Source organism: Montipora capricornis, chromosome 4 (assembly GCF_036669925.1).
Source record: "Montipora capricornis isolate CH-2021 chromosome 4, ASM3666992v2, whole genome shotgun sequence".
NCBI classification, from domain to species: Eukaryota; Metazoa; Cnidaria; class Anthozoa; order Scleractinia; family Acroporidae; genus Montipora; species Montipora capricornis.
In genome coordinates, this window is record NC_090886.1 from 27,813,782 (window position 1) to 27,838,781 (window position 25,000).

Consider the following 25,000-nt stretch of genomic DNA (forward strand, 5'->3'; position numbering starts at 1 on the left):
CTCATGATGGCAAAGCTCAAACACTCACATATGAAGGGAAAAGTAACTTGACAGATCCGTGGAAGTCATTGCAAATGTGGAACCCTGAATTTCGAATGACCCATCTTATGTCTCCAGCGGTTTGATAAAGGGTTTACGGAACATCTATTACTGCTGTTGGCACAAACTACATTAACTTTTAACAATGAGTTGAATACCGTGAGAACTTGCTGGAACGAGAATAATTATTTCTCAAGTCCCCTGCAAAACCACGCTCAAATAGTCGCTGTCCGAAACTGCAGGATTATACCTTTCAGCATTTTATTCTCCGAAGTGGAAGTGGCGGATATTTACCGAGTCGCGAACACCGACACTCAGTTAGTATGTACCACTTAAAATATCGATAAAACCATTTTGTTTTTCTGTTTGCCCAGAAGAGAATATGAGTAGTACTTGCTTATTCACCTCCGAGCTAACTAATCAGAATACGCGTGTGGTACATACTATAGGAAAATTCACCACCTAACGAGGGAATTCCACGTTAAATTTCACCCGAAAAACCGATCTATAGCACAAATCGCACAGCTTTTTTAAAATGTCCTTGGTCGGACCGTCCGAGCCGAATGTTGCAGTGGGCGCTACAAAAAGCCATTTCAAGTGAATGAACTGTTACCTGTCATTACTTGTTGAACACTATATTTCATTGGCTGTATAGTGTCGTACTTCCTATTGTTTTCTGTGCTAAATCCATTGTTATCTTTGTTCGCTCTATTGTTCTTTTGGCCAATCCTAAAGCCCGTTCAATGAGGTCCGACACGACCCGGGATAATTCCTCGTGCTCGTAAGCGTAAGCTGTTTCCTCCCTTCGGTAAGGTTTTCGCATTGTAAACGGAGACTGTGTTTTTGAAAACATAATTGTGTTTGGCTTGCTATGTTAACAAGCTACGCGTTGCTACGTCAGCAATATCCCTTCATGCACAAGTGCAATTCCACGCTAAATAACCTGTCTTCGACAGCCAATCAGACCGCAAGTTTACCTTCAGCTATACGATTCAAATGAAAACTTCTCACGAAAAAAAAATGCTTCAATGCTCTTGTAATATGCAATCGCCATCGTTTGCCTGGACACACCAAAGCCTTGGACAAATTCAAGGCGCTTTTGGAACTTTAATGCTTATACATTAAGAAGAGGTACAGACATGAAGGCAGTCACCCAAAAAAGTACATTTTCAAAGCTCCTAAAAAATATGTATATAAATATACTGAATCCCGAAGATCATAAAGATTGAAAGTTTCGTGACTGCCACACGATTTCTGGCTGGTCAAATGCCACAATTAAAGCTGTTAAGCTTCACATGACAGGATTATAGCCAGCTCGGCGAGGAGCGCCTGTTCGGCTCTTTGCCATGTGATATCTGATTGCCTTCCACAGAAATGGTTGAGAGATCGGAATATGACAACATTTTGCAGCCCTGCTATCCAACAAAAAAAAAACAACATTAAACAGATCACTCATTCAACCTTATCTTTATTACTGCTCACCCCTGTGGGATACATGTGGTAAGCAACTAAAAGATAAATTAAAAAAATTCAAAATCGTGCGGGAAGGGTTATTACAGGCTCTTCATATGATGTTCGGTCCACAGATGTGTTGAATAACCTGAAATGGAAAGCCCTTGAAACCAGGCGCTTCCATAGCTACCCTTATGTGTAAAATCCTCAATGAACTATCTGCCCCCCAACTGAGTAACTCCTTTGTAAAGCTAAATGATACTAACATAAATTACAATCTTAGGAATATCGAGACTGATCTAGCACTTCCAAGGCCATACACAAATTTTTTGAAGCGCAGCTTTAAGTATAGTGGTGCAATGCTCTGGAATAATCTTCCCTATGAGGCAAAGACCGCAAAATCGCTTTCTGATTTTAAACGCAAACTTGCGTCCTCGCCCTTCATGCTTTCTATTGGATTGCACTGATTCTATGTAATATACTTCTATTTTAAATATATATATATACTTTATTGTAACGTGTTTACCTACGCCCCACCTGGAAACCAGCTTTTGTTGTGAGTGGCTAGCGTAGTGAAATAAAGTTGTATTGTATTGTATTGTATTGTATTGTATTGTATTGTATTGTATTGTATTGTATTGTAAACAACAGTAACCATAACTTAGACTTCAAACAATAAAAGCTGCTACGACACCAAATGACATCTACATTACCCAAAGAAGTTTTTAAACTTCATACCTTGTGAACTTGAAATAACTCTCAATCATCTCGTGAATTTTCACACAAAAGAACATAACAAAACGCAATTCTTTGTGATGAGCAAAAATCCAACAAAAAGCTAGGCGATGCTACTTTGGTGGCAAAATAAGTGTCTGACAAGTCTTGTGTGCCCATCATAACTCAGAAAGAAGGAAAAGAGAACTGAATGAATTGGCGCGCGCTAAACGCGCTCAGTTTCGGAGCTTTTCGTATCGTTTCCAATGCGCATCACATAGAATAGGAATATCCACGTTTCATTGATAGGTGACCTTTATATCATGCAAGCGGGATGATCAAATTTCAGGGACACTGGGCTGTGGTTGCATGCTTATGAGTGCGGCTGGCTACTTCTCCGTCCGTCGATTACATTTTTACCTTAGTGTAATGACGCAACTAATTTATCAACGTCATATTTGCTGTTCATAGACGACGTTTCCGAGATTATGACGTGCACCTCCATCAGTTTTATATTGCCTTTCACTTTACTTTCAAAGCAACCATTCTGAACATGTACTGAAGTACCTTTGCAATCTTTCACCAGATGACCTCCCTGAGGGCCATTTAAATATTGGGGCTGTCTCTTGCCAGTCGAAATTTGACGGAAAGGAGTCTTGCCTTGAAAGTGTTGGCCAGCAATTGAGAGGTGTGAAACCGAATCAAGAAGTAGAAAAGGATCAGCACGATGAAAGTGACTTTGCAGTTCCAAATTGTAAAGAACGGGAATGTCAATCGGCAGAAATGGGGAACAGAGAAAATATAAAAAACGCAAGATCAGTGTATTTCCTGTCTCAAGAAAGTCGAGCATTGCTATCGTCCAGGTTCCAGAAACAAGAAGCCAATCGAAACACTTTCTCCACCGAGTGTGGTATTCTGATGTCACCTCCCTACAAACAGCCGAGGTTGCTGGAGAGCATCCGCAAAGATAAAAGGGATACAGATTTGTCGGAAGGTCTGCAGAAAGAGCAGTTATACCTAAACTGGAATGCACAGAGCCATTTTGAGAGTGTGGCAAAGAACAAAGGTAAAAACAGTTTTTTCTAACGTAATCAGTAACAGAGTGACCTTTAATTACTGTCATAGGTAATTTCTCGCAATTGAGCTAATGTTCTTTTATAAGGCCGTTAATATTCTCTGAGGCTGCCACTAACCACCTTTGAAGGCGTCACTAGCTGTTTTTTCCGATAGATGTGTCCCGGTTCGTTAGCCTGACACCAGCAATTTGACAGACTCACCCGAAAAATTTGATCTTTTACACATTTCTTTGTGTTCAAACTTGAGAATGGCCACTCTTATGTTTGCCTTGATATTATTTTTTCAATGAAATCAGTTTTTCGTCTCAGAGGGGTTTCTATTACTAGCAGTAATCGTAGATTATAGTGCGTCGCCTTAGGGCCTCAGGCACGTGTATCAGTTCCCATGAGACATCTTAGGGGCCATTACGGCATTACGATGCCGGGATCCCGGCTAACCGGGCTGATATTTTTCCATGTAATCGCGTTCACCGGGACAGCCTGGTTAGCCGGGCCTGCTATTTCTAATCACATTACTCCACTTTAGAGCAAAATGGCCCACGGAATCATCGTTGTTTAATGTTTAAATAAAAGGATAAATAAGATAGAAAACCATTAGGCTTCTTTACATTGTAGAATGGTGAATTTTAATAACAATTTAGCTAGACAAACGTCTCTCCACTTGTTGTTGTTGTTGTTATCTTTTTTCACACGACTTACTCTAAATTTAGTCCAAGCCAGGCTGGCTCTTCTCATGTAATACCGGACTAAAACTCATCCCGGGAAACCTGACCAGCCTGGCTGACCGGGCTGGCCCGGCTCAAGTAATCAGCCCCTTAGGGACTCATGTAATCAGCATCGTAATGCCGGGATCTCGGCTAACCGATGATAGTTTGAGCTGGTAATCTGTGGCTCCCGCAGTCCCGCACTCCCGCAGTGGAAAAAGGATGAATATGAAATGGGGATAAAACTACTGCTCCCGCAGTCCCGCACTCCCGCAGTGGAAAAAGGATGAATATGAAATGGAGATAAAACTACTGCTCCCGCAGTCCCGCACTCCCGCAGTGGAAAAAGGATGAATATGAAATGGGGATAAAACTACTGCTCCCGCAGTCCCGCACTCCCGCAGTGGAAAAAGGATGAATATGAAATGGGAATAAAACTACTGCTCCCGCAGTCCCGCACTCCCGCAGTGGAAAAAGGATGAATATGAAATAGGGATAAAACTACTGCTCCCGCAGTCCCGCAGTCCCGCAGTGGAAAAAGGATGTAAAATCAGTTTTAGCTTTCAATTTACGGTTTGGTTAACTACACTTTTTAAACGAGTGCTTCGACTTAATCACTGAAACAAGCGCTTAGGCTTAATCAGTAAACGAAAGCTATATTCTTCAGACGATCTCATAAAAAGTGTAGTTAACCAAACCGTAAATTGAAAGCTAAAACTGACTTCACATCCTTTTTCCACTGCGGGAGTGCGGGACTGCGGGAGCAGTGGTTTTACCCCCATGTCATATACTTGCTTTTTCCACTGCGGGAGTGCGGGAGTGCGGGACTGCGGGAGCAGTAGTTTTATCCCCATTTCATATTCATCCTTTTTCCACTGCGGAACTGCGGGAGTGCGGGAGCAGTAGTTTTACCCCCATTCATATACTTTCTTTTTCCACTGCGGGAGTGCGGGGCTGTGGGAGCAGCAGTTTTATCCCCACTTCATATTCATCCTTTTTCCACTGCGGGAGTGCGGGACTGCGGGAGCAGTAGTGTCATCCCCATTTCATATTCATCCTTTTTCCACTGCGGGAGTGCGGGAGCAGTAGTTTTATTCCCATTGCATATTCATCCTTTTTCCACTGCGGGAGTGCGGGAGTGCGGGAGCAGTAGTTTTATCCCCATTTCATATTCATCCTTTTCCCACTGTGGGAGTGCGGGACTGCGGGAGCCATAGATTACCAGCTCAAACTTTCATCGACTTCGGAACTGCAGGAGCAAGCGTTCAATGTCACGCAATCGTGGCCGGGTATTCTGAAGTTGCTCCATAAAAACTATCCACATGTTCTCGCTTCGGTCTAAAGAGGCTCTATATGTAATTTTTTTTCCGCGATTCCGACCAAAATTCCCTGTTTTTGACCCTCCTGCATGGACGCCATTTCGGTCTCGCTCGAAGGCTATCTTCGGCAAATCAGAGGATAAAGTTACTTCAACCGATTTCGATAAAAACTAGCCAGTGATTGGCTAATCGCCATATCTCGTTACTGACCAGGTTTCGTGTCAATCGGAAACGCGTCCGATTTTTCCGAATGATTCATCGGCATGCTGGATGCTATTGTGACGTTTGCTATTGTGACGCGCAGATTTGGAAACTACCGACAACCTCTTTTCTCGATTTCTTGCGCTTGGAACATGCACATGCCAACCACGAACACACAGAACACCCAACCACTTAATTAGGAAGCGTCTCCTTCGTCGACGCAATAACAAGATGAGAAAAAAATTACCAAAGAAAGACAGAATCCAGTGTTTGATTTCTGCTATGGATATTTGAGGTGCAAATTACTCACCCGTAATGATCATGTTTTGCAGCTCCAACTGTGTGGCCAGCCATCGGAGTCAGGTCATTCGCAAGGGAGAACAAGGGTACGTGGATGTTATTACCTCTGCGTCCTTAGTTTAAGTAACCCAATAGCACAAATTATTTCCTGTCATTTAGTTTAAAGGTTTGAAAATACACTTGATGGACCTTAATGATTTTTCCCAAAATATTTTTTCCCGCAGTCTCAACTTTGACATTTTTGACTTTGGTGGAGCAAGCTCGCTTGTTGCCTCAGGAGCAAGTAGACAAACTAAGGCGACTTCACAACGTAACTCATGACAAACGTAGCCGCAAGTTAGCTTCGAAGAGATGCAATCCTTCACATGTAATGAATAATTCGAGCGCCGAAAAGTTCCTCAAAATAGACCCAGACGCTAAGGAAGGAAACTCCATTGATGAGCTTTGCATTCACGCTCGCGCTGATCAAGAGGTACCGATTATGAAGGACGTATGCGAGCCTGATAAGAAGTTGGCTTCTGAAAAAGAAACTCTTGAACGTGCGCAATGGCCTTGGAATTTAGAAAGTATTACCAGTAACGTTTCCTTGGAGAGAGCGAAAGTTGACAGTAATGTCTTGAGGGCAAAAACTTCAAATGACACAGTGCAAATGTCCTGTTCCGACAACATCTGCTCGCGATTTGGCGAGAAAAATGCGATTGACTTAGCTCAGGAGCCTGACAGAAATACTGCTAGTTCAGGAGACACTAAAGGAGATTCTGCTCTGTCATTGCAATCTGATTATGATGATAAGCAAGTCTCAGATTCTCCACAGATACAGGTGGCCGATCATTTTGCCATCGACTTTCCTCTACTACCAGTGCCAAGATATGGAGAAAGAGGGTTACGCTCATCTGTGCGCTGCATAGGTGAAAGCGATCTTATTGGTGAGGTGGACGTAAGTACAACGCCTTATCAAACCCTTTACGGTTTGGCAAAGCCATAGTTAGGCAAAGCCAAACAGTAAGACTGCAAGAAGGACGAGTAGAAAGCTATTATGTTGAATTTTGTTTTTTTTAGGCTTATCGAAATGCTCTGTTTATAGATAGATTCTCTTCCCTGTCTTATAGCATCCTTCCTTTCACGATACTGGCTTGACAGAACTCCTTTCTCTTTGCATGTCCATCAGAGCTTCAATGACTTCGACCGCAGTCCTTCCCGGAAAACAAGAGCATCACTTACAAAAGAATCTTCTTCAGGGTACCAAAAAGAAAAGCTTCAGAGCTTTCCTGACCACAGTTCGGTCATTAGGGACATCAATGAACTTCAAAACCTGGAGCATCTTGTAAGTGAGCCAGCGAGCCCTAGCCAGATGGCTTCTTTTGTTGAGTGCTTCACGCAAGTTAGACCCTTCGAGTGCTCTAAAAATGAGTTCGAAGATTGTTTGTTTGATGAACAAACCCTTCACAGCGTAAGACAAAACTCATTGGATACCAATGAGAAAAATACACCGTTTAATGCAGCAGCGGACTCAGATCATAATGATCTTCAAGTACCTAAAGAGAACGACGATACACTAGTTGGTAAACAAAGCGAAATATTTGAGCCGAAACAAGATAACATCGATAGTGCGTCAGACATTTCTGGTCAAGGAAAGAGCACTCCTTTGGAAGTCAAGGAGTCCGCATCCAATGATCCACTTGACAACATCGACGATGAGAAAGAGAACAGGATAGACCCGAGTCCAAGAAATGCTCATCTGGAGAACAAAAATGGTTCCAAGTCGTTTGGTAAGTTAAACATACTCTATCAAAACCGTGCCGGAAAAAAACAAAGCAGAAATTTATCGAAGTCAAACTTAACGTAATTCCCTTGCATGAAAATGACGTACAATCCAGATTTTTTTCAAACTTGGCACAATTGATATTCATACACAGAATGTTTTAAAAAATGCAATAAAAAGATGGGGTCACCGTCCTTGTTTTCGCGCTGTATTCCCTTTATTCTAAGTGTTTTTTTTTTACCGAATTACGCGAGAAACGTTTGAAGCTAGATCAACCGGAAAAATTGTTGTCATGTAGCGAAAGCTATTGAGTATTACCAAGAGTCATATTGGCTCTGGTATTACTGAAAACTTGAACTTATTTGTTTGTCCGGACTATAATCTTTAAGTAAAGCGATTTCAAATTGCTCAATCTTGCAAAGAAATGTAAGCAAATTGGACCGCTACAGCTATCACCTTGTTTGGCTGCAGTGTCTGACTCCAAATGCAGTTTCACGTCATTTATATGGAAATACTACAACGTCTACTATCGAACTTTTTTTTCTCCTTAAAATATGTTATCCGTGGACCTATTACGAGTAGATAAAACCATTAAAAATGGGGGTTCACCGTGCTCGTTTCTTCGCAACACTATGATGATGCATGGCAAATGGCTAATTTCGGCTTCAAAATGATCATTTTCCGCGAAAGGATTGGGGCGAGTTCCAAAACAACACCTTCTTAACCGAGAAGAGTTATCATGATTGCTCTTAAAAGCTCTTGAACAGTAAAAACAGTCTTTATTGCCTCTCTTCAGATGGCCGGGGTGAAACGCCGCAATCTCCGAGTTGCAATGTCATACGCAGTATGAGATGCGCGGTGCAGAACAAGGGAATCACCTTAAACAAAAAAGTCTCGCAACAAATTCCCAGCCAATCAAGGCCAGGAGTGCACATTTTGCTTTAATGTCAAAACAAATAGAACGTTTTCACGAGACGCTGATTTTCCTAAAAACTTGAAACGGTAGCCATGTTTTTTACCCAAAGGTATCCACCAGGGCCCAATTGTTCAAAAGGTGGATAACGGTATCCACCCAATAAAGCACTATCCAATGGATAGCCCAATTGGTTTCACTATAACGTATCCACTGGATGGTGATTAATCCAGCGGATAGCGCTATCCAGCGGATAACCAAATTGGTTTTGCTCGTGTTTATCCGCTGGACAGTGATTTATCCGGTGGATAGCGTTATCCATCTTTTGAAAAACCGAGGCCAGGAAATCACTTCTATCTTCATGTTGACCAGTGATCACGCGAGTTAAAATAGTACATAGGTTGTCAGGATTGTCATGACGTTTCACCATAATCAATCGTGAATACCCTTACATCCAACATCTAGCCAATAGAGAAGCAAAACGAACTCCTGGCATTTTCCTGCGTCTAACTCATGTCGTGTACATTTTGGCTCATTTTTCTTGGTCAATTCGTGTCGCGACTTGTCCTTCAAGTTTAAAGTACCCGTCTAATTCCTCACCAGTGCTCTACTTTATTTATTATTGTACTGTTATATTTGCTCTTCAGTCTTCATCAATAATTTGCGAGCACTGTTACCAACAATTTAATGGTTCTCTATAGGGTGCAGTGTGGACAACAGAAGTAGTCCTAGTTCTTGCGATAGCAGAAGCAATTTTCGAGCCCAGATTGAAGAAGACTTGCTTGATTTGGATGGCCCAGAGCTGTTGCAGTTTGCTATGATGTTTGTGGAAGGTGCTCTGAAAAAGTCTCGGGTATGTTCGTCATCAAGATCAGCATCACCAAAGAAAACTCTCAAAAATAACACGACTGAATGTTCCAATCTCGGTTTTCCAGTAAGGCTTAGGCGTATCTTTTCACTGAATCGCTATACATTCTCGACATGATACCAGCAAGAAAACCGCGATACCTCTAATTTGCGTTCTTTATTTACACAGACTAGCATTGGCCGTGTTGACCAGCCTCAAAGCCAAAAGGGAAAAGTTCGGGCTTTGCACGCGTTCCCACGGAAAGATAAACTTATCTACGGCGGTCAGCACGCTGCATTGCTTCACACAGAAAAAGGAAACTCTTCAAAGCGCTCAGGTATGACGTGAAGGAGAACGTGAATTTATGTATGGCAAGCTGTTTGAACAAGTCCACCTAGCATAGGACAGCAGTTTTCAACAGTCATTTTACTCATTTCTAGAAGTTGCTTTCGGCAACTCCTCATCTCTACTAGTTTGTTTCTGTTTGATTTCGAGAATGAACACCCTTTACCGGATTGACCAAAACTAACGGGGGTTTCCAAGTATTGAGCCCAGTAATCTTTAGGCATTGCATAAAGAGGTCAGGTAAAGCAATTGAGAGACTGCAAATCTTGTTAAGAAGATTTCAAATACACAAAATACTGGGTTTAAAAAGGATATCTTAAAAGAATGACGTATTTGCCTGCTTACTCCAACCCTCACCTTAACCGTTCAGGGGAGTACTCATTTTAATGTGTACCAAGAACCATCCAATAATCGCTAATTACCGTTAGACCAGTTTCAGTTGCTCACTGTTGACTGTGACATTACATGTATTTTTCAGAGACCGAAAGCAATCAGGTCTGCGGTGAGGATGGCACTAAAGCTGATCACAACAACGATGGTCCATACCCTGTGAGACCTTTGTCAAACATCTCATGTAACAGACCATTGAGACTTGGACTATCTAGAAAACACAGTGGCAAACCGTTACATGCTTATTTCAAGACGCGGTCTGACACTTCTAAACCGAACTAACGCCGTCAGCTAAGTGGAGGGTAATGTTAAGCCACAGCTTGAACAAACCAACACATTGCCTGTTGTAGGCGAAATTAATAAGGAAGCCGTTATTTAATTGCTATGCTTGAATTGACGATCAGCAGATATGATGGAAAGGCGAAATATTATAAATTGAAATCGAACGGTATTCTCCTACCTTGAGCAAATGGGAGTTGTGCGGGCTCTTTTAATACTTTGCTTTGATTAAAGAAACGTCCACCAACAACAGTCGTTTCCTAGCAAACGTTACTTTATACTTTATTAATCATAAAAAGGAATACAGTATAGCCACCCTAGCAGACGCTGTTAGGGCTTCGTCACGCATTCCTCCCCCAACAACGTCTGCTGAAACAAAAAAACCACTTCTGTTTAACGGCTGTTTACCCACTATAAAAAGAAACCAATCAGCATTGACTAATTGTGGTCTGCATAGCCAATCCCATGCTGCAAAAGAATGCCATACAAAACACGAGTTTACCCAAAACTGGAAGACGGCTTCTCACGAACGGGAGTGGTTTTTAGTTTCAGCAGACGTTCGTAAGGAAGGAAGGGGGGGACGACACGTGACGAAGCCCCAAGTAGATCTGCGTGGGACGCTAGATACAGTATGATTTGCTACCAAAAAAAAACAGGATTTCATTATTCAATCTTCTAGTCGTGCAAACTGGCTGGAGCTTCTCACGTCGTGGTATGATCATGTCCATCCGCTATGTTGACATATGTAGCATCAGTGGCCACCCCGCAGTTATTATCCTTTTGTGACATGAGTACATAACCAATGTTGCCCCAATGAGTAGACCAGGAGTTCTTGATAAGCCAGTAGGCCTGGCCATTCATTGTCCCGTAACCGACTGCAAGGACTGCGTGATCTAAGTCTTCCGGTTTGCTTCCTAGAAAGGAAGATGTGACGTGAGCCTTGACTGCTTACTGTGTACGCTAGTCTTGTAATGGGCCATTTCCGAGTTGCTGTTTGTCTCGGTTTCGAAGTGAGTCTTGGTACTCAACTATTGTAAGGTAAATGAGTTTGATTTGCATAAGAATACGCAACTCATTTCCATTTGAATGGTTGTGCACCAGGGCCCGGTTGTTCGAAAGCCGATTAACTTAATCCAGGATTAGCGTAAATTTTTGTTTCATGTTTTCAACTTTTTGGTGAAAGTTTTTTTTGCTGATTTTTGTTTTTCAAGATTGGCTTCTTCTAATATAAAGTTTTGCCGAATATAAGCATTGAACAGCATTTGGGAGTAGAGAAATAAACTCCTTGGTTATTTTTTAATCTGGGATTACCGTTAATCGGCTTTTGAACAACTGGGCGCAGGACTCGCTTTGAAACTGAGGCATGCAGCAACTCGGAAATTGGCTACTCAATACAACTCTCACCAAGCATAATCACACGAAAGGGTTCCAAGAAACCCCAAAGTGCTTAAGGCTGGTGCAATACAAGGTCATCTGGCAATGAGATCGTAAAAAAAAAAACATACAATATCAAAACTTTCATATACGTTTTTCGATTGGAGGAGAACGTGTCACGTGTCAAAACTCAATAACTCCCAAGGGAAACAACGACTTGAACTTTCGACTCGCACGTGATTAGGTCGTGCACCTTTGAACAGCAGCAAATTCCGTGTAAAAATCCGTGTATTGTTCTATTTTGAGTCGGGAGGTATAACAAAACACTTAATGACTGGCCCCCCGGGAAAGAGTGCGTTATGTTTTCCTTCGACCCTCATGTTCCCCGAGGAGAAACAGAACTCACTGTTTCCCTTGAGGTCAGTTATTAAGTGCTTATTGTTTCACATCTCAACCCTTGTTTAATCAATGGTAGTTTAGGTAAAAAGCACTAGTCAAAAAACTTTGTCCAAAGAGGATGATTTTACAATAGATGATGCCCATACCGTCGTGTGACAATCAAAACTATTCAATTTCAGTTAAACACACGATGGGCTTTTGGCGATTGGGGGGAGCAGGGGGCGTGAACTTGAAAAATTAGTACTAACTACATACCACACAGTGGTTCGTAGTACACTCCAAACGAATAGAAAGAAAAGGATCTGTGGGAAGCATCAATGCCCACCGACACTGGGCCGTTTTGAAATATGGCGATCTTTAGTGCATTGAGGTCGCCAGATGTCACGTTCACATAACTTGAAATCTTTGCGCCAACCTTGAAGTCAAAATGGCAATATCCATTCTATATGAAGGAATACAAAAGCGTGAGATGCAGACTTTGGAGCCTATCAACTCAGGGATAGGATGATTAGGGCGCCGCCTATTCCATTTTTTTCTGTTTCAGAATCATTAATTTTCGGGAAACTTCATTTCGCAAAAACATTGTTCAAGCTCCAAGGTTGTCTGTTTCTTAAAATAACGGCATGTTCGGAAATCTTTAGTTTCCTTAGGGTTGTATTTCAGTGATGCAGTAGGGTATGATCTCTATGATAAAAAGTCTGGGATGTTTACTCTCAATGCCCAGTTCACAGAAAAAAAAGTGAGGACAACCGTTTCTTTTGGGATCGCTTTTTAGTTTTTAAGTGAAACCAAAACAAGTATATTCTATGCTTTCATTCTTCTGTCCATCAAATCAAACCAAAAAAATCAGTTCTGATGTATTGATGAAACTCAAACTTCATTTAGTATTCACTGCGTGTTTTCGAAAAAGGTTGCTCTGAATTGGTTCCAATGAATTTTTTAACTTTGCCGTTAGTTCCATCTCTGATCACTAATTACTATTAATTTTTCACAATAAAAAATGGGGGTCACCGAGTTCACTTTTGAAATATAAGCAACTAAAGACGAAATACAGGGTGTTTTAGGAGAGCTTTCATGTTGCCATGGCAACCAACTACGTCACAATAGTGGCCCCATCTTGTTAAGCAATAATTTGTTTAACGTATGGTACCATAACATTACTGTTACGTGATACAGTGTAGTAGTGACAACCCTTCTATTAATAAAAGTAGTGAAACTGGTTCCAGCCACCTTTATAATATAAAGTGAAAAAAAGAAAAAAAAAAACACTAGTAACTTGACCGGCTACCACCTTGTCATGGATCTACAATTGATTTTATTCACTTAATACCTTTACTTCATTCACCTTATCGCAACATTTCATGGTCAAAGGCTCATTTCTTACCACAGCAAGATACTGTCCATAGCTATCTGATGTAGCTATCCCACCATGCTTCATAATCCACTCATAAGACCGAAACTCCTCACCACCACCACATCCATTATTTCCAAAACCCCAAGAGCAATCGATTAAGTTTTGTTGGGAGAGAAGAACAGACTTGTTTGTCTAAAAAAAGAAACATAAAACAATGCAACTCCTAAACTCTGATTGATCATTGCTTTCAATTCATGATCACCCTGTGTGAAGTCTTTTGATCAGGAATTGATTCAGCATGTCTCTCAGGATTTGTGGTGAAATAATCATATATGAATACAGGCAATCACATATAATTTAAACCAAAAGTAAAACTAGACTTGGAAGCAAGACATTTTGTGAGTCTAGTTTTCATCTGTGAACACGGGCATGCCAAACAGCTGGCCCCAGTTGTTGGAAGGGTGAAAAGTGTTCTTCAATGGATAAATCACTATCCACTAGATAACTCAATTGGTTTTGCTAGGGTCTATCCACTTGAGTGATTTATCCAGTGGATAGCATTATCCATCTTCTGAACAACCGATGCCTGGAAATCAAGCATAAAAATGCATTTAAGCGGAAAATATTTGTGTACATTGTAATTAAGTAGAACAGTTTTCCAGTTGTGAAAAATAAGTATTATTTTTAGCAATACAGAAACCACTCAAAACCATACCCACCTTAAGAAACAAAGCACCTTCAATGGTTCCTGTGGTTCCAAAACTCCAACATGATCCACATATTCCCTGGTCTTTCACTGGAGTAACTGCACCTAAATGATTACATTTTAACTGTTAGATGAGGGCTTTACTTTATTTGTACATAGACAAATGCATAAACTCTGCCCATTAAGACAGAAAAGCCCATGTACAATGTATATAAACCAACTCCTTTCCAACAAGGAAAATCCATTTTACGAGTCAACTTGGACCACTACTCTGATATCTGCATCTAAGTCAAACTGAGTCTCAGGTAATCGTTTTACCTACTTGCCTTAATCTTGTGTACTGGTAATACAGACTCAGTTTTCTGTCTAAGGCATTTTTTCTATTTGGCTTGCAACCACTACCCCTCTCCCCTTTAAGAAGTTACAATGAAAGTTACCCTTCAGTCGCCAGTCCATAGTGTCTGGGATATCTTTATTTGTCAAGTCTGAAAAGAATGGCAACCCTCCATTGTAGCCAGGTGTATAAGCACGGCCTCTCAATACTGCAACCTCCTTGGGTGACTGGTCAGTCAAGTGATTGATATCAACTTGAAAACTAACATGCTTTCGATTGTGGGAGTTGATAAACCTGAAATAGAGACTGGACACTAAAAGATGCACTTGAGTAATAAAGTAGAGAGGCAGTCTTTCTCTGACTTAAGTGTCTGAAAAGGTTCTCCATAAAGGACAACATTCAAAAGTTTTATCCTAAAGAATGGTTCAAGGAGTTATGTCATCTTAAATAATCAGGGCTTTAAATAAATGTGCAGCTGAAGCCAAATGCGATATTAATAATTAGTCTAGATACCGTACCTTAAGTTCTGTCTGAAGATATCTCTACGTCGGTTATATTCATCCTTGTTCACGGTGTTAGCATATTTTTGTGGAAACTTCGACAGGAAATGCTCAAACACATCATGGACTTTTTCCTGACCATTGGGTTCAATAAACTCTTGCATGGGATTGGCCCGGAGGCTTGACATAGCACCAGGGCCAGGAAACCCTGTACACTCCATACCTGGATAACAACAGTATAAAAATCAGATTCCATTAACCCGTTGCCTCCTGGGAGTGAGACTTGACATATTTTACTCTGTCTAACACCCAATGATCTTACACATCAATTAGGGGTGCCCTGGGGTGCGTAAGGAGTGAATGGGTTAAAATGATAGAAGCTAAACAGGAATACACCGAATGCAAAAATGGGTGCCAATAAATTATTCTTTTGTATTTGTGAAAAGTAGTCTGACTAGCCTCTTTTCACAGCCGAAATTTTTTCAATTTTACACGTGTTAACGAGGCTAGTCAGGCTAATTAAAACAAAGACAAAAGAATAATTTGTTGATGGCCATTTTTGGCATTCGGTCAATAACGTGAGCAAATCTGTACTTTGTGAAAATTAGTCACAACCTGGAATTCTTAGAAGTTTTGCTTTCTTAAAATCCTAAAACATGGAATTTCCTCTCTACTGAACTCACAGACCAAGTATAATGAAAACTTTTGACAAGAAATAACATGGATTGGAGACCACTCCCTTTTAATTTACTAAGTGCATAATTGCTTTAAGGTGGCTTAAACTAGTTTGAACCCTTTCAAGAAACGTTCTTACAAAGATTGGCACTACAACACTGTATCACACATTAGCAATGTTATGTTGCCATATGAAACACCAACTATTATTGCTGAACAAGTTGCATCATTATTGTGACATAATAAAACATTGTGGCAATGTGAAAGCTGTCCTGTAAAAATGGCCTTTGTTTTGTCTTTAGTTGCTCATACACTGTATCTCAAAAATGAACTTAGTAAACCTCATTTTTAATTGCTTGAAAGTGATCAGCGGGCCAAGATGGAACTTTCTGCAATTTAAAAAAATCCAGTGTGGCAGATTCAGAGCCATCTTAACTTTGTGGTTTTTCAGAAGCGCTGAAACTGGTTACCCACCTTGAGCTTCATCAATTAACATTACCGTAATTACACAACACATAAAAGGGCTCCAAAACACCACCCTTAGGGTGCGTTCGATTGACTCTATTCCGGAATAAGAGTATGTGGAGTGATGATTTAAAACACCATGTGTTACATTAAAAGACATCGTTAAAGGGAAGTGTGTGGCCTTTTGCAGAAACAAGGATAATAAAGCTATGCTTAAAATAGCATTTTAGCAGATGTTTGACAATATTAATGTGAATCTCTGCAAAAATGAAGATTTCTAACTTCCATTCCATGTATTTCTATTCCGGAATACGGTCCAGCTCAACAACAAGTTGGGAAATCAGAACACTCAAATTCTTCACAAAAAATGATGAGCATTATTTAAAGGAGGCATTCAGAATAAAACAAGTTTACTCAAATTAACAAACCTTCCATAATGTCAAAGACACCAGAGGGTGGCATTTGACCCGAATAGTCCTCATACTCCAGGTCATATTCATCATAGTGTGAACCGAGCAGAGTGTCATAGCCCATCATTTTATAATGAACGGGCTGCACGGGATTGGTCACGGATGTGTACATAGTGTAGGTATTTTTCTTGTAACCCTCCATAACAACATTAACCCACACTGAGCAGTTTTGTCCTCTAGCATACTCCTTATAACCCACAAACTGCAAAAGAAAACGTCAACAGCACTAATTTTGGTTAGAATGGGAAAACACTTGCAGAAGACCACAAAATGATTACTACCATTAGCCAATCTAGATATCTTGAGGTTGACACTGGACCCTACTCCAATTAAATTGCATCTGATTTCAAATTACATAGAGCCAAGATCTGTTCAATTTTGTCATAGTAGCAGCCATTTTTATGTCAGCAGACCCCACTGTATAAATATTGCAATTAATTTTTCTGACAAATATCTTTCATTAAACTTTCACACATTCATTGAGAGTTTAAATTTCAGTATACATTTTTCTTTTTTTGTTTTCCATTCAACTACCGAAGTCACTGCACATGACAGTTGATGGAACGGCATGAATATTCCAGGGGTGAAGGGGGTGGTGGTAGGGGGTCAAGGGTACAATAGCAACCTTAGACCTAAACAATATGCTCTAGATAATGTTTAGGCCCAAGATTAGCATTTTTGTAAAGTTTTGGGTTGTTTCGGTTTTCACTCCCTTCACCCCTCACGCTGAAATAGTCATGCTGTTGATGGAACATCAACAAGACAATACAAATTATACATTACTAGATAAATATCTGCTAATCACAAAGCATTTTCAGGTGGCCTTTGACATAACTTGTGCTACAGTTATTAGTAACAATGAAAAACAGAAACCTGAATATAAAAATTAATGTTTCCAAATGATGCGGGTAATACCGGTAATAGTGATGTGAGGTAAATAAAGACTGAAGGAAGACCCAGGATATACTCAGTAAATAGCATGTCATATGACTTCTGATGTGTACAATAACTGGTGAATCATCACAGTGTCTTTACTTTTGGTCTTCCTTTTCCACACACTGGTCTGGGTGTTCAAAAAAAAAAGACCCTATGGTAATATTACTATTCACCTAAAATGACTCATCCTCCATTGCAGACAACATGAAAACTAAAGGAATGATGTATTTTACTATTTGTTTGATAAATTATTCTCTAGTTTTTTTTTGGTGGGGGAGGTGGGGGGTAGGGTTGGATCAATTCTGGGTCTCTGATTTGCAGAACTTAACATAAATAAACATTGTGTGAAGCTGTTTATTTCGTGTTCAGTATCCACTCTTGATTTAATCCACTTACAATCTTAAAAAACAACATGAAAACGTACCTGAAATTTTGACAAGTCAGGCAAGACTGTTTGTGCAGCAACAGGGGAATCACCAGTCCCATTCAATGCAAAACAGGTCTGAACATCTGTCTCTGTCTCCGTGGTCACAGGACATAATTGATAACTTGTACCATAGGGCATTTGATCCGCCCTCTGAATAGCCTTGTCTATTCCTATACATTGTAAATTTATCCATATTCTTTTATTACAGTATGTACTAAGATCTAGAATACTGGTACACTGAAATACACGTATGTTTTGACATAAAAATTAATAGTGGTTGGTAAAGTGCATTTTTGAGGCATCTTTTTAACCAGCCAGACTTGGTGTTTTACTCTGTCTAATGTCAGAATTCGTGAATGGGGAAACCCTGGGAGTCAATGGGTTAACCACTCACTGAAAACTGTCCTCATTAAACTATACAAAAATTTTTGGTTTATCAACGGAGTTGATAATGTAAATTGACCACCGTACAGAGATTATAAAAGCTGACGTTTCGAGCGTTAGCCCTTCGTCAGAGCGAATCCACGAAGCGAGCGAATCTGACGAAGCGAGCGAATCTGACGAAGGGCTAACGCTCGAAACGTCAGCTTTTATAATCTCTGTACGGTGGTCAATTTACATTATCAACTCCCTTGATAAACCAAAAATTTTTGTATACTACTTCCCCACCGACGCAGCACCACAGTTTCTTTAGAAACTACCCCTTCACTCATTAAACTATGTTTGTGAAAAGAACAGGGCCAACAGGAATCACAACTGCATTATAATCGACATAAAATTAACAATAATAATACTTTCTCCTAGCAAAATTGTCTTTAGCACAGCTGTAGCCTATACCACACAAGCAAATACCGGTATTGCTTTTTTCACTTTGTTAACTTTGAGGTGGTGAGCAAGCCCTATAAATTTTACCTATGAGGAAAGAAGAAAAGAAGAGAAACCAGTAGCCTTAATAATACTAATGATGATAATAATAATAATAATAATAATAATAATAATAATAATAATAATAATAATAATGATTATTATTATTATTATTATTATTGTTATAGTATTGGTTAAGTTGTGTGGTAAATTTCAGGAGTACATGTAGCTAATGATCACAGGTAAAAGGTTGTGGATAACAGATTCCAAATCATGGGTTGTGGGTAAAATGCTACAGAGTACAGAGCATGTCACATAAAAAAGTGAAAAGATAATAATTATTTTTCCCTCATGGTGTCAGAGCATCTACATTCCTATGGAAGTGGTTCCAAAACTGTTATTTTACATTACCGGTTATTTGCTTTAACCTATGCTTTCTATCGCTTCTGAAAAATTAAACCTTTCCCACAGTCTGTCCACCATTCTATCTTTCGTACAATCTTCAGTCTCAACTAGTCCACATCAAGGACACAAGACATAAACAACACTTTCCATATCTGCTGCTACAGCTCAAGCACTTCATTAAAGGTACTCAAAAACAGAATGATATAGCACTGAAATTGGGAGCCCTTGATCCATTACCATTAATTTTAAAAAGCGCAAATTTCAAAATGCAATGGAATGGACACTTCTGAAAGTTCTGTAAATTTTTGTCTGGAGGCCTCGCAATAATTGTGTTTGGTTTTTAAACAAAAGAATTATTTTCTTTCCCTTAGCCTACTTAAAAGAGTTTAGTTTCACAATGTTTCTTTAAAGTGCTACTATGACAAAATTCACATCTTTCCATCTAAGCCATTTTAAGACCAAACATGTGGTCTGTAAGAGAAGAATGCTGTTTATCATTTTCAAATATCTCTTTTTGTTCCAGAGATAATCAACTTTTTAAAATATGCAAATTAGCCAAGAGATTATGTCAAAAACTCAACAAAAGTTTAATCATTAATATGATGAAAAAAGATATCTCAGCCAATTTGTATCAGACATGCTTGATTCTTTGTGATGAGATACTGGTAGATGTGGTCCACAATATGAGCATACCAGTTTTCTTACCATGGCAACATACTTAGTTCCAGACTTCCCTGATATTAAAGGCTTTGCTGGCCACATATGGTATTCTATTTTAATGTTAATTTCTGCCAATGGTGCCTCATCTGCATGATCCTGCAAGCCCAGGGCACGAAATTGCGACCCATACGGTCGCATTTGCGACTAAATTTTTCCCTTTGCGACTAAAATATCTGGAGAAGTCGCAAATTTGCGACTTGTTGTCACCTTCGTTCTTTCGAAACAAAAGGGTTAGCAGTCGCCACTTTGCTGCTACTTTTGCTAAAATAAACAAATAAATAAATAAATGACAAAATTATTTTGTTTCTCGCTGTGAATTTTCTCTGAAGGTAGCGTAATTGTATAGTAATTTAGTTGCGATGTTACGTGCACAGCTCCATTCCTTCGATCATTCGCCATTTTCAGCAGTTTCTTTACACACAAGTACTGCGGGCTCATATTTTTCTGCTAAACCGCTGACAACACAATGCAGCGCGGCGATTTTGCGACTAAAATTTGCGAAATTGCGACTAAATTTTCGCATCTTATCGCAAAATGCGACTGAATTTTTTCATTAATTTCGAGCCCTGAAGCCATAGATATGTTAGGTAAAGTTTTGTGTTTTTTCTAGCTTAAGATCACCAAAAATATTGAAATCAGGCTGGAACCAATTTCTTTATAGCTGTAGGTGTGTTGCCTGTAGAACTATTAGCCTACCACGTTTCAATGGTCTCTGCTGCAAATTAGCCGAGATGGCTCTATTCATATATTTGATGTTATATTGGTTTGAGTGAATGACATCATCAGTCCTCTCATCTGCATTTACACATTTTTCAAACTTAAATATCTGTGGAAGCAATGCAGACATTTCCAAACGGTAAACTGCGTTTTTAATCTTTCCTGGAATTCTAGGAGATAAACCTAAAAATTCAAGGGATAGAAATTTGATCACAGTAGCACTTTAAACAAGCAAAAAGATTGAAAAAAGAGCTGTACTTTTTAGGTCACTCTCAATCACCCTTATCACCTTGGTTTGGGCTCAACCTTGAGGGGCTCTTCAAGTAAGTATTGACATAAACTGTCACAATTCACCAATCAGAGCATATACCAGGAGCTGGTATACCAGAATGAAGATTCAATCTAAAGAGGCTCAGGCTCACCCCGACCCAAGCCCCCACTCATTTTATTCTCTTTCCCGACTATCTGGGAACCTGGAACAGCCTACTGGTAACCTGGCTGAAGTGTTCACATGGCAAAATTTCCAGCCTACTAACTGAGATCTCAGCAACCGAACCAAGTTGCAGCAAGATCTCGGAAACTGTGGCAGCCCAGTCAACTGGGCTCATGCTATGAAAACCACAGATCTGTGCAATGGGCCTAAGGCAGCGTTTACATGAAAGCAGTTTCATTTGTAACCACACAGATTTCGATGCAGTTACACTTTCTGTTTACACGACACCGATCAAGACTGTTGCAGAAACCGTGTAGATTTGAAGCTGGTGCCAAAAGTGGAGCATTTTCAAAACAATGTGGTTTCATCTGCTGGAAAGAATTCCATCAAAATGTTTAACTGAAGTGGGCGGGGCAGTCGCTCAATAATTCAGGCCCATTCCACAGCTCGGTGGTTTTCGTATTATGAAGAGGCTCTAAGTTACAATCAAGTAAGTTGAAAAAAAGAATAAGTTTATAATGAAAAGAGCAGTGCTCTTGTAGTTTTGCTGTATGCAATGTAAAATCAATACTTTATGCTCAGTCCATATCGTAGTTCGGGTCCACAGTCCAGTATTTATTCCATGTCAATTTAACAATCTGAACCCTGTCTTGATTGTCATTCATATCAACAATTATTGTATCATTGCTCTAGGGGACCGGATGAGAATAAGTCTCCTCCACAGCCGTTACTAGAGTCGTCACGCAATGCTGCTCCGCATTCGTGGAGAGGAGCGTTGCGTGACAACTCTAGACGAGAGTGCTCCTTTGTACCATATTTTCTTTTTTTTTTTTTTGCTGGCATCATTGACGACACAAATTAACAAATGTATCTCTGAAGCGAATAAAAAAAAAAGGGTAATAAAATTAGGTACTTCATTCGTCTTCACTTTCGAAGGGTCTTTCCGACGACTCTTCAAGGTTTGGTTTCGTTGTTTCACAGCGAGATGATCCATTTATCATACTCGAACACGAACAGTATTGGAAACCACGTTTGCGAAATATTTTCAATTCCAAGTTAGATTTAATGAAAGCTTAAAATGCTTGCCAATGTGAACGACATAATTCAGCAAGACTTAATTTATACCTGCGTAGTAGTCGATCCTGCTTCGTCCATTTTGACCGTCGAACCAGGCTTGAAATGGTTCGACAATTTCAGCGTAAGGCAGACGAATAACTCCTGAAACTGAGTACGCGATTGGCCATTTTGGGGGAGAGTCACCCAAATGCAATGATTTCCCAAAGGCGAAGCTTAAGCTGAACAAGCATACGGAAATCACTGAAAGAAAGAAAGCCATAGTTCCGTCCTGGGAAGCTGTTATGACGAGTCACATGATAAAGCTCAGATTACATTAATGAGTTCCCGTATTTATAATGTCGTCCAGTCCTGTAAAAAAAGCACTTTGTGCGCATTTTTTTTTTAATCAAAGACTCCGAAGACTTAATAAGCTGTTCCTGCAACGTTGGGCGCGGGGAAGATTGCAGGACGAGCCAAAACAAAAATAGAGTGTGATAAATCAACTGCTTGAAGTTGTGGACTATACATGGCTGCTTCCGGAACTCACCAAATGAATAAACATTTGACAAAACAATCGTCTTCTTTTAATAATAAATATCGTATGTAAATGTTTTACAATTTCGTCTATTTCCAAATCATCTGTTATCTACTTTTATATTACAAAACAATGACAACAGCAAAGCTATCCACGACGACAAATAGTAAATACCTCGACATAAGAAAGCAATGTGCTAAGAATAAGGTACCTGGTCGAGTCAAAGATGAACTCCGTTTTTTCAAATGGCCCTCAAAGTATGCCTAAACGTTAGCCCATCTCTCCGTTGTTAATTTTACTCCGTTTCAATCGCCGAAACTTTTGACGGCTTTTTTCGATTTTGACACTATGTACCAACCTCCTTCTCAAGGTTTTCCTTTGACAATGTAGAATTTTTCTCTTTTATTGTCAATAGGCCTTTTTGCATGTTATATTGTACTACTGCGCAAGTCTTGTAAATATTACTTATTACCTTGTTAGAGTACGTGAAAGTACTGTATTAAAAACCGTCCCAATACGGCTTTCTTCATAAGTTAAAAAGTTGTCTATTTTTGCTCAAGCGACCACGGTACTATGAGTCGGTGTTCGCGCAAACTTGGCGGCTTGCACTGAAATAACATCATGGGCTGCATTGTTAGCTTCTAAGAAACGATTGATGCTTTCAATGACTTTCATCATTTCTGACTGCAACATGACTAACTTGTCGCCATTTGCAATGCATTTGAGTTCAAAGTCAGCAATGTCTGCCTTGCTTTGTAAGCCACGAAGACGGTAGAAGTACTGGAGGGCGTCACGCATGCGAGTCTGCAGGACAAGAAGCTGAAAAGGAGAAAACAAAATGTCCTTTAAAACTCGCAAGAAAAAACCTAATAAAACCTAATCTGTTTCCCATTTAACTTGAAAAAGACAGACAAAATGCAATACTTAAATGACTTCCTTTCCATATTTGTGGTCACCCTTGAAAAGTACTGGTTCACAAACGCGGATGTTTACCATTCCTACTGCCACTCTGGTCTTGGGGCCCAAGCACTTTTGCCTGTTGCCTAGTCTTGGCCATTGGTGAGCCAAGGCAGGCTCTGCTCGAAGGGTGAGTCCTAACGTAGGTAGTGGAAGGTACGCCGGTTACGCCGGTTAGTTTAAATCATTAAGTTATGCTCTAGTCCCGCAGCTCAATTAGCGCAAAGGGGCCTGTAAGTCTGAAGGAACAATATATTAGTTGAACTGACCTCTCTATGATCTTTCAAACTATCTTCGTTGTTGACACGTCTCTCAAGAAGACGTAACAACGCAGCTTTGTCGTTGAGATATGCGTTCTGTAATTTCTGGTATAAGACCGCCAACTTCTTGTTTTCATTCAGCGCTGTGGTCACGCCAGCCTAAGATCGCCCAAAAAAACTTAGTAAACTCAAAACAAGTAAAGGTTACGTTTATACAAACGTTGGCCGTGTAGCACTTATATTTTTAACAGAGTTAACTGAATAGAGTCTAGTGTAACGTGAAGTGCTAGATTTCTATCCCATATGAACCATGTGAGCGTTAGCCCAACGTTTGTATAAACGTAACCTTTCCTTGTACTTGTACATGTTCATTGCCGTGACTTTAACATCTTCAGTTCTCACGGCCTGCTCCCGTCTGACCTTGTAGCTCAGTCGGTAGAGCAGCGGAGATCCAACCCGAAGGTCGTGGGTTCAATTCCCATCCTGGTCAGAGTTTTTCTCTGTCCTTGTGTGGGCCCATTTCCATCAGTAGGGCTAACGCTCACATGGTTCATATGGGATAGAAATCTAGCACTTCATGTTACATTACACTCTATTCAGTTAACTCTGTTCAAAACAAGTAATTTGAGTAGCAAAATGCCATTCTCTGTCTGTCTCATACTTGAAAAACTAAATTTTATTTTTGATTTGATCTGATACGTAGGGGTCCCAATTAGGGTCAATTAGTGCTTCAATACTACGACAATTTATTCTTAAATAACGCCGATGATGATATTCAGCCTTTTGACTTTGAGAAGCCGTGAGTAACAGGAATCAATTGAAACAACCAACAATAGCATCAAGGACCCATCTGGCAAAAGGGGATCAGTTGCCTATTTGCAAAGTGTAGTACAGTCATATTCAGGACCACTGAAGACAATACGTGATCAGAGCGGGATCTTAACCCGGAGGAGAGAACTTAAGCACGAGACATTTCTGAGCCCTGGACGGAGACGGGAAGTGAACACTTTCTATGCGGATAATGACGGGACAGTAATCGTTCTCAGATATCCTTCCTTCCCATCTATTAGGT

The 25,000-nt window shown here is 40.1% G+C and overlaps 2 protein-coding genes across 2 annotated transcripts in view; both read right to left on the reverse strand.

The window, feature by feature from the left end:
- Positions 1-10,597: 10,597 nt before the first annotated feature.
- On the reverse strand, positions 10,598-22,493 carry LOC138045868 (digestive cysteine proteinase 1-like). The gene is made up of 9 exons (XM_068892499.1): positions 22,246-22,493; positions 17,979-18,151; positions 16,577-16,820; positions 15,027-15,231; positions 14,612-14,802; positions 14,188-14,279; positions 13,499-13,660; positions 12,370-12,556; positions 10,598-11,255 (listed from the first exon to the last, which is right to left on the reverse strand). Exons 1-9 carry the CDS (start codon positions 22,454-22,456, stop codon positions 11,044-11,046), a joined length of 1,677 nt encoding a protein of 558 aa, XP_068748600.1. The 5' UTR covers positions 22,457-22,493; the 3' UTR covers positions 10,598-11,043.
- Positions 22,494-22,737: 244 nt separating this feature from the next.
- Positions 22,738-25,000, reverse strand: part of LOC138045866 (coiled-coil domain-containing protein 178-like) — a 36,440-nt gene continuing 34,177 nt past the window's right edge. The window contains exons 21-22 of the mRNA XM_068892496.1: positions 23,938-24,087; positions 22,738-23,530 (exon numbers count right to left, since the gene is read on the reverse strand). Coding sequence (XP_068748597.1) covers positions 23,267-23,530; positions 23,938-24,087 — 414 coding nt within the window. The 3' untranslated portion in view covers positions 22,738-23,266. The remainder of the gene's footprint in view (positions 23,531-23,937; positions 24,088-25,000) is intronic.

Excerpts from the sequence above, each read along its gene's own strand:
- LOC138045868 (XM_068892499.1), bottom strand. The coding sequence starts at position 22,456 with ATGGCTTTCTTTCTTTCAGTGATTTCCGTATGCTTGTTCAGCTTAAGC. Across the intron at positions 16,821-17,978 it reads CTGACTTGTCAAAATTTCAG|TTTGTGGGTTATAAGGAGTA; the intron begins GTACGTTTTCAT and ends TTTCTTTTGCAG. Across the intron at positions 11,256-12,369 it reads GTACTACGAACCACTGTGTG|GAAGCAAACCGGAAGACTTA; the intron begins GTATGTAGTTAG and ends CTTCCTTTCTAG.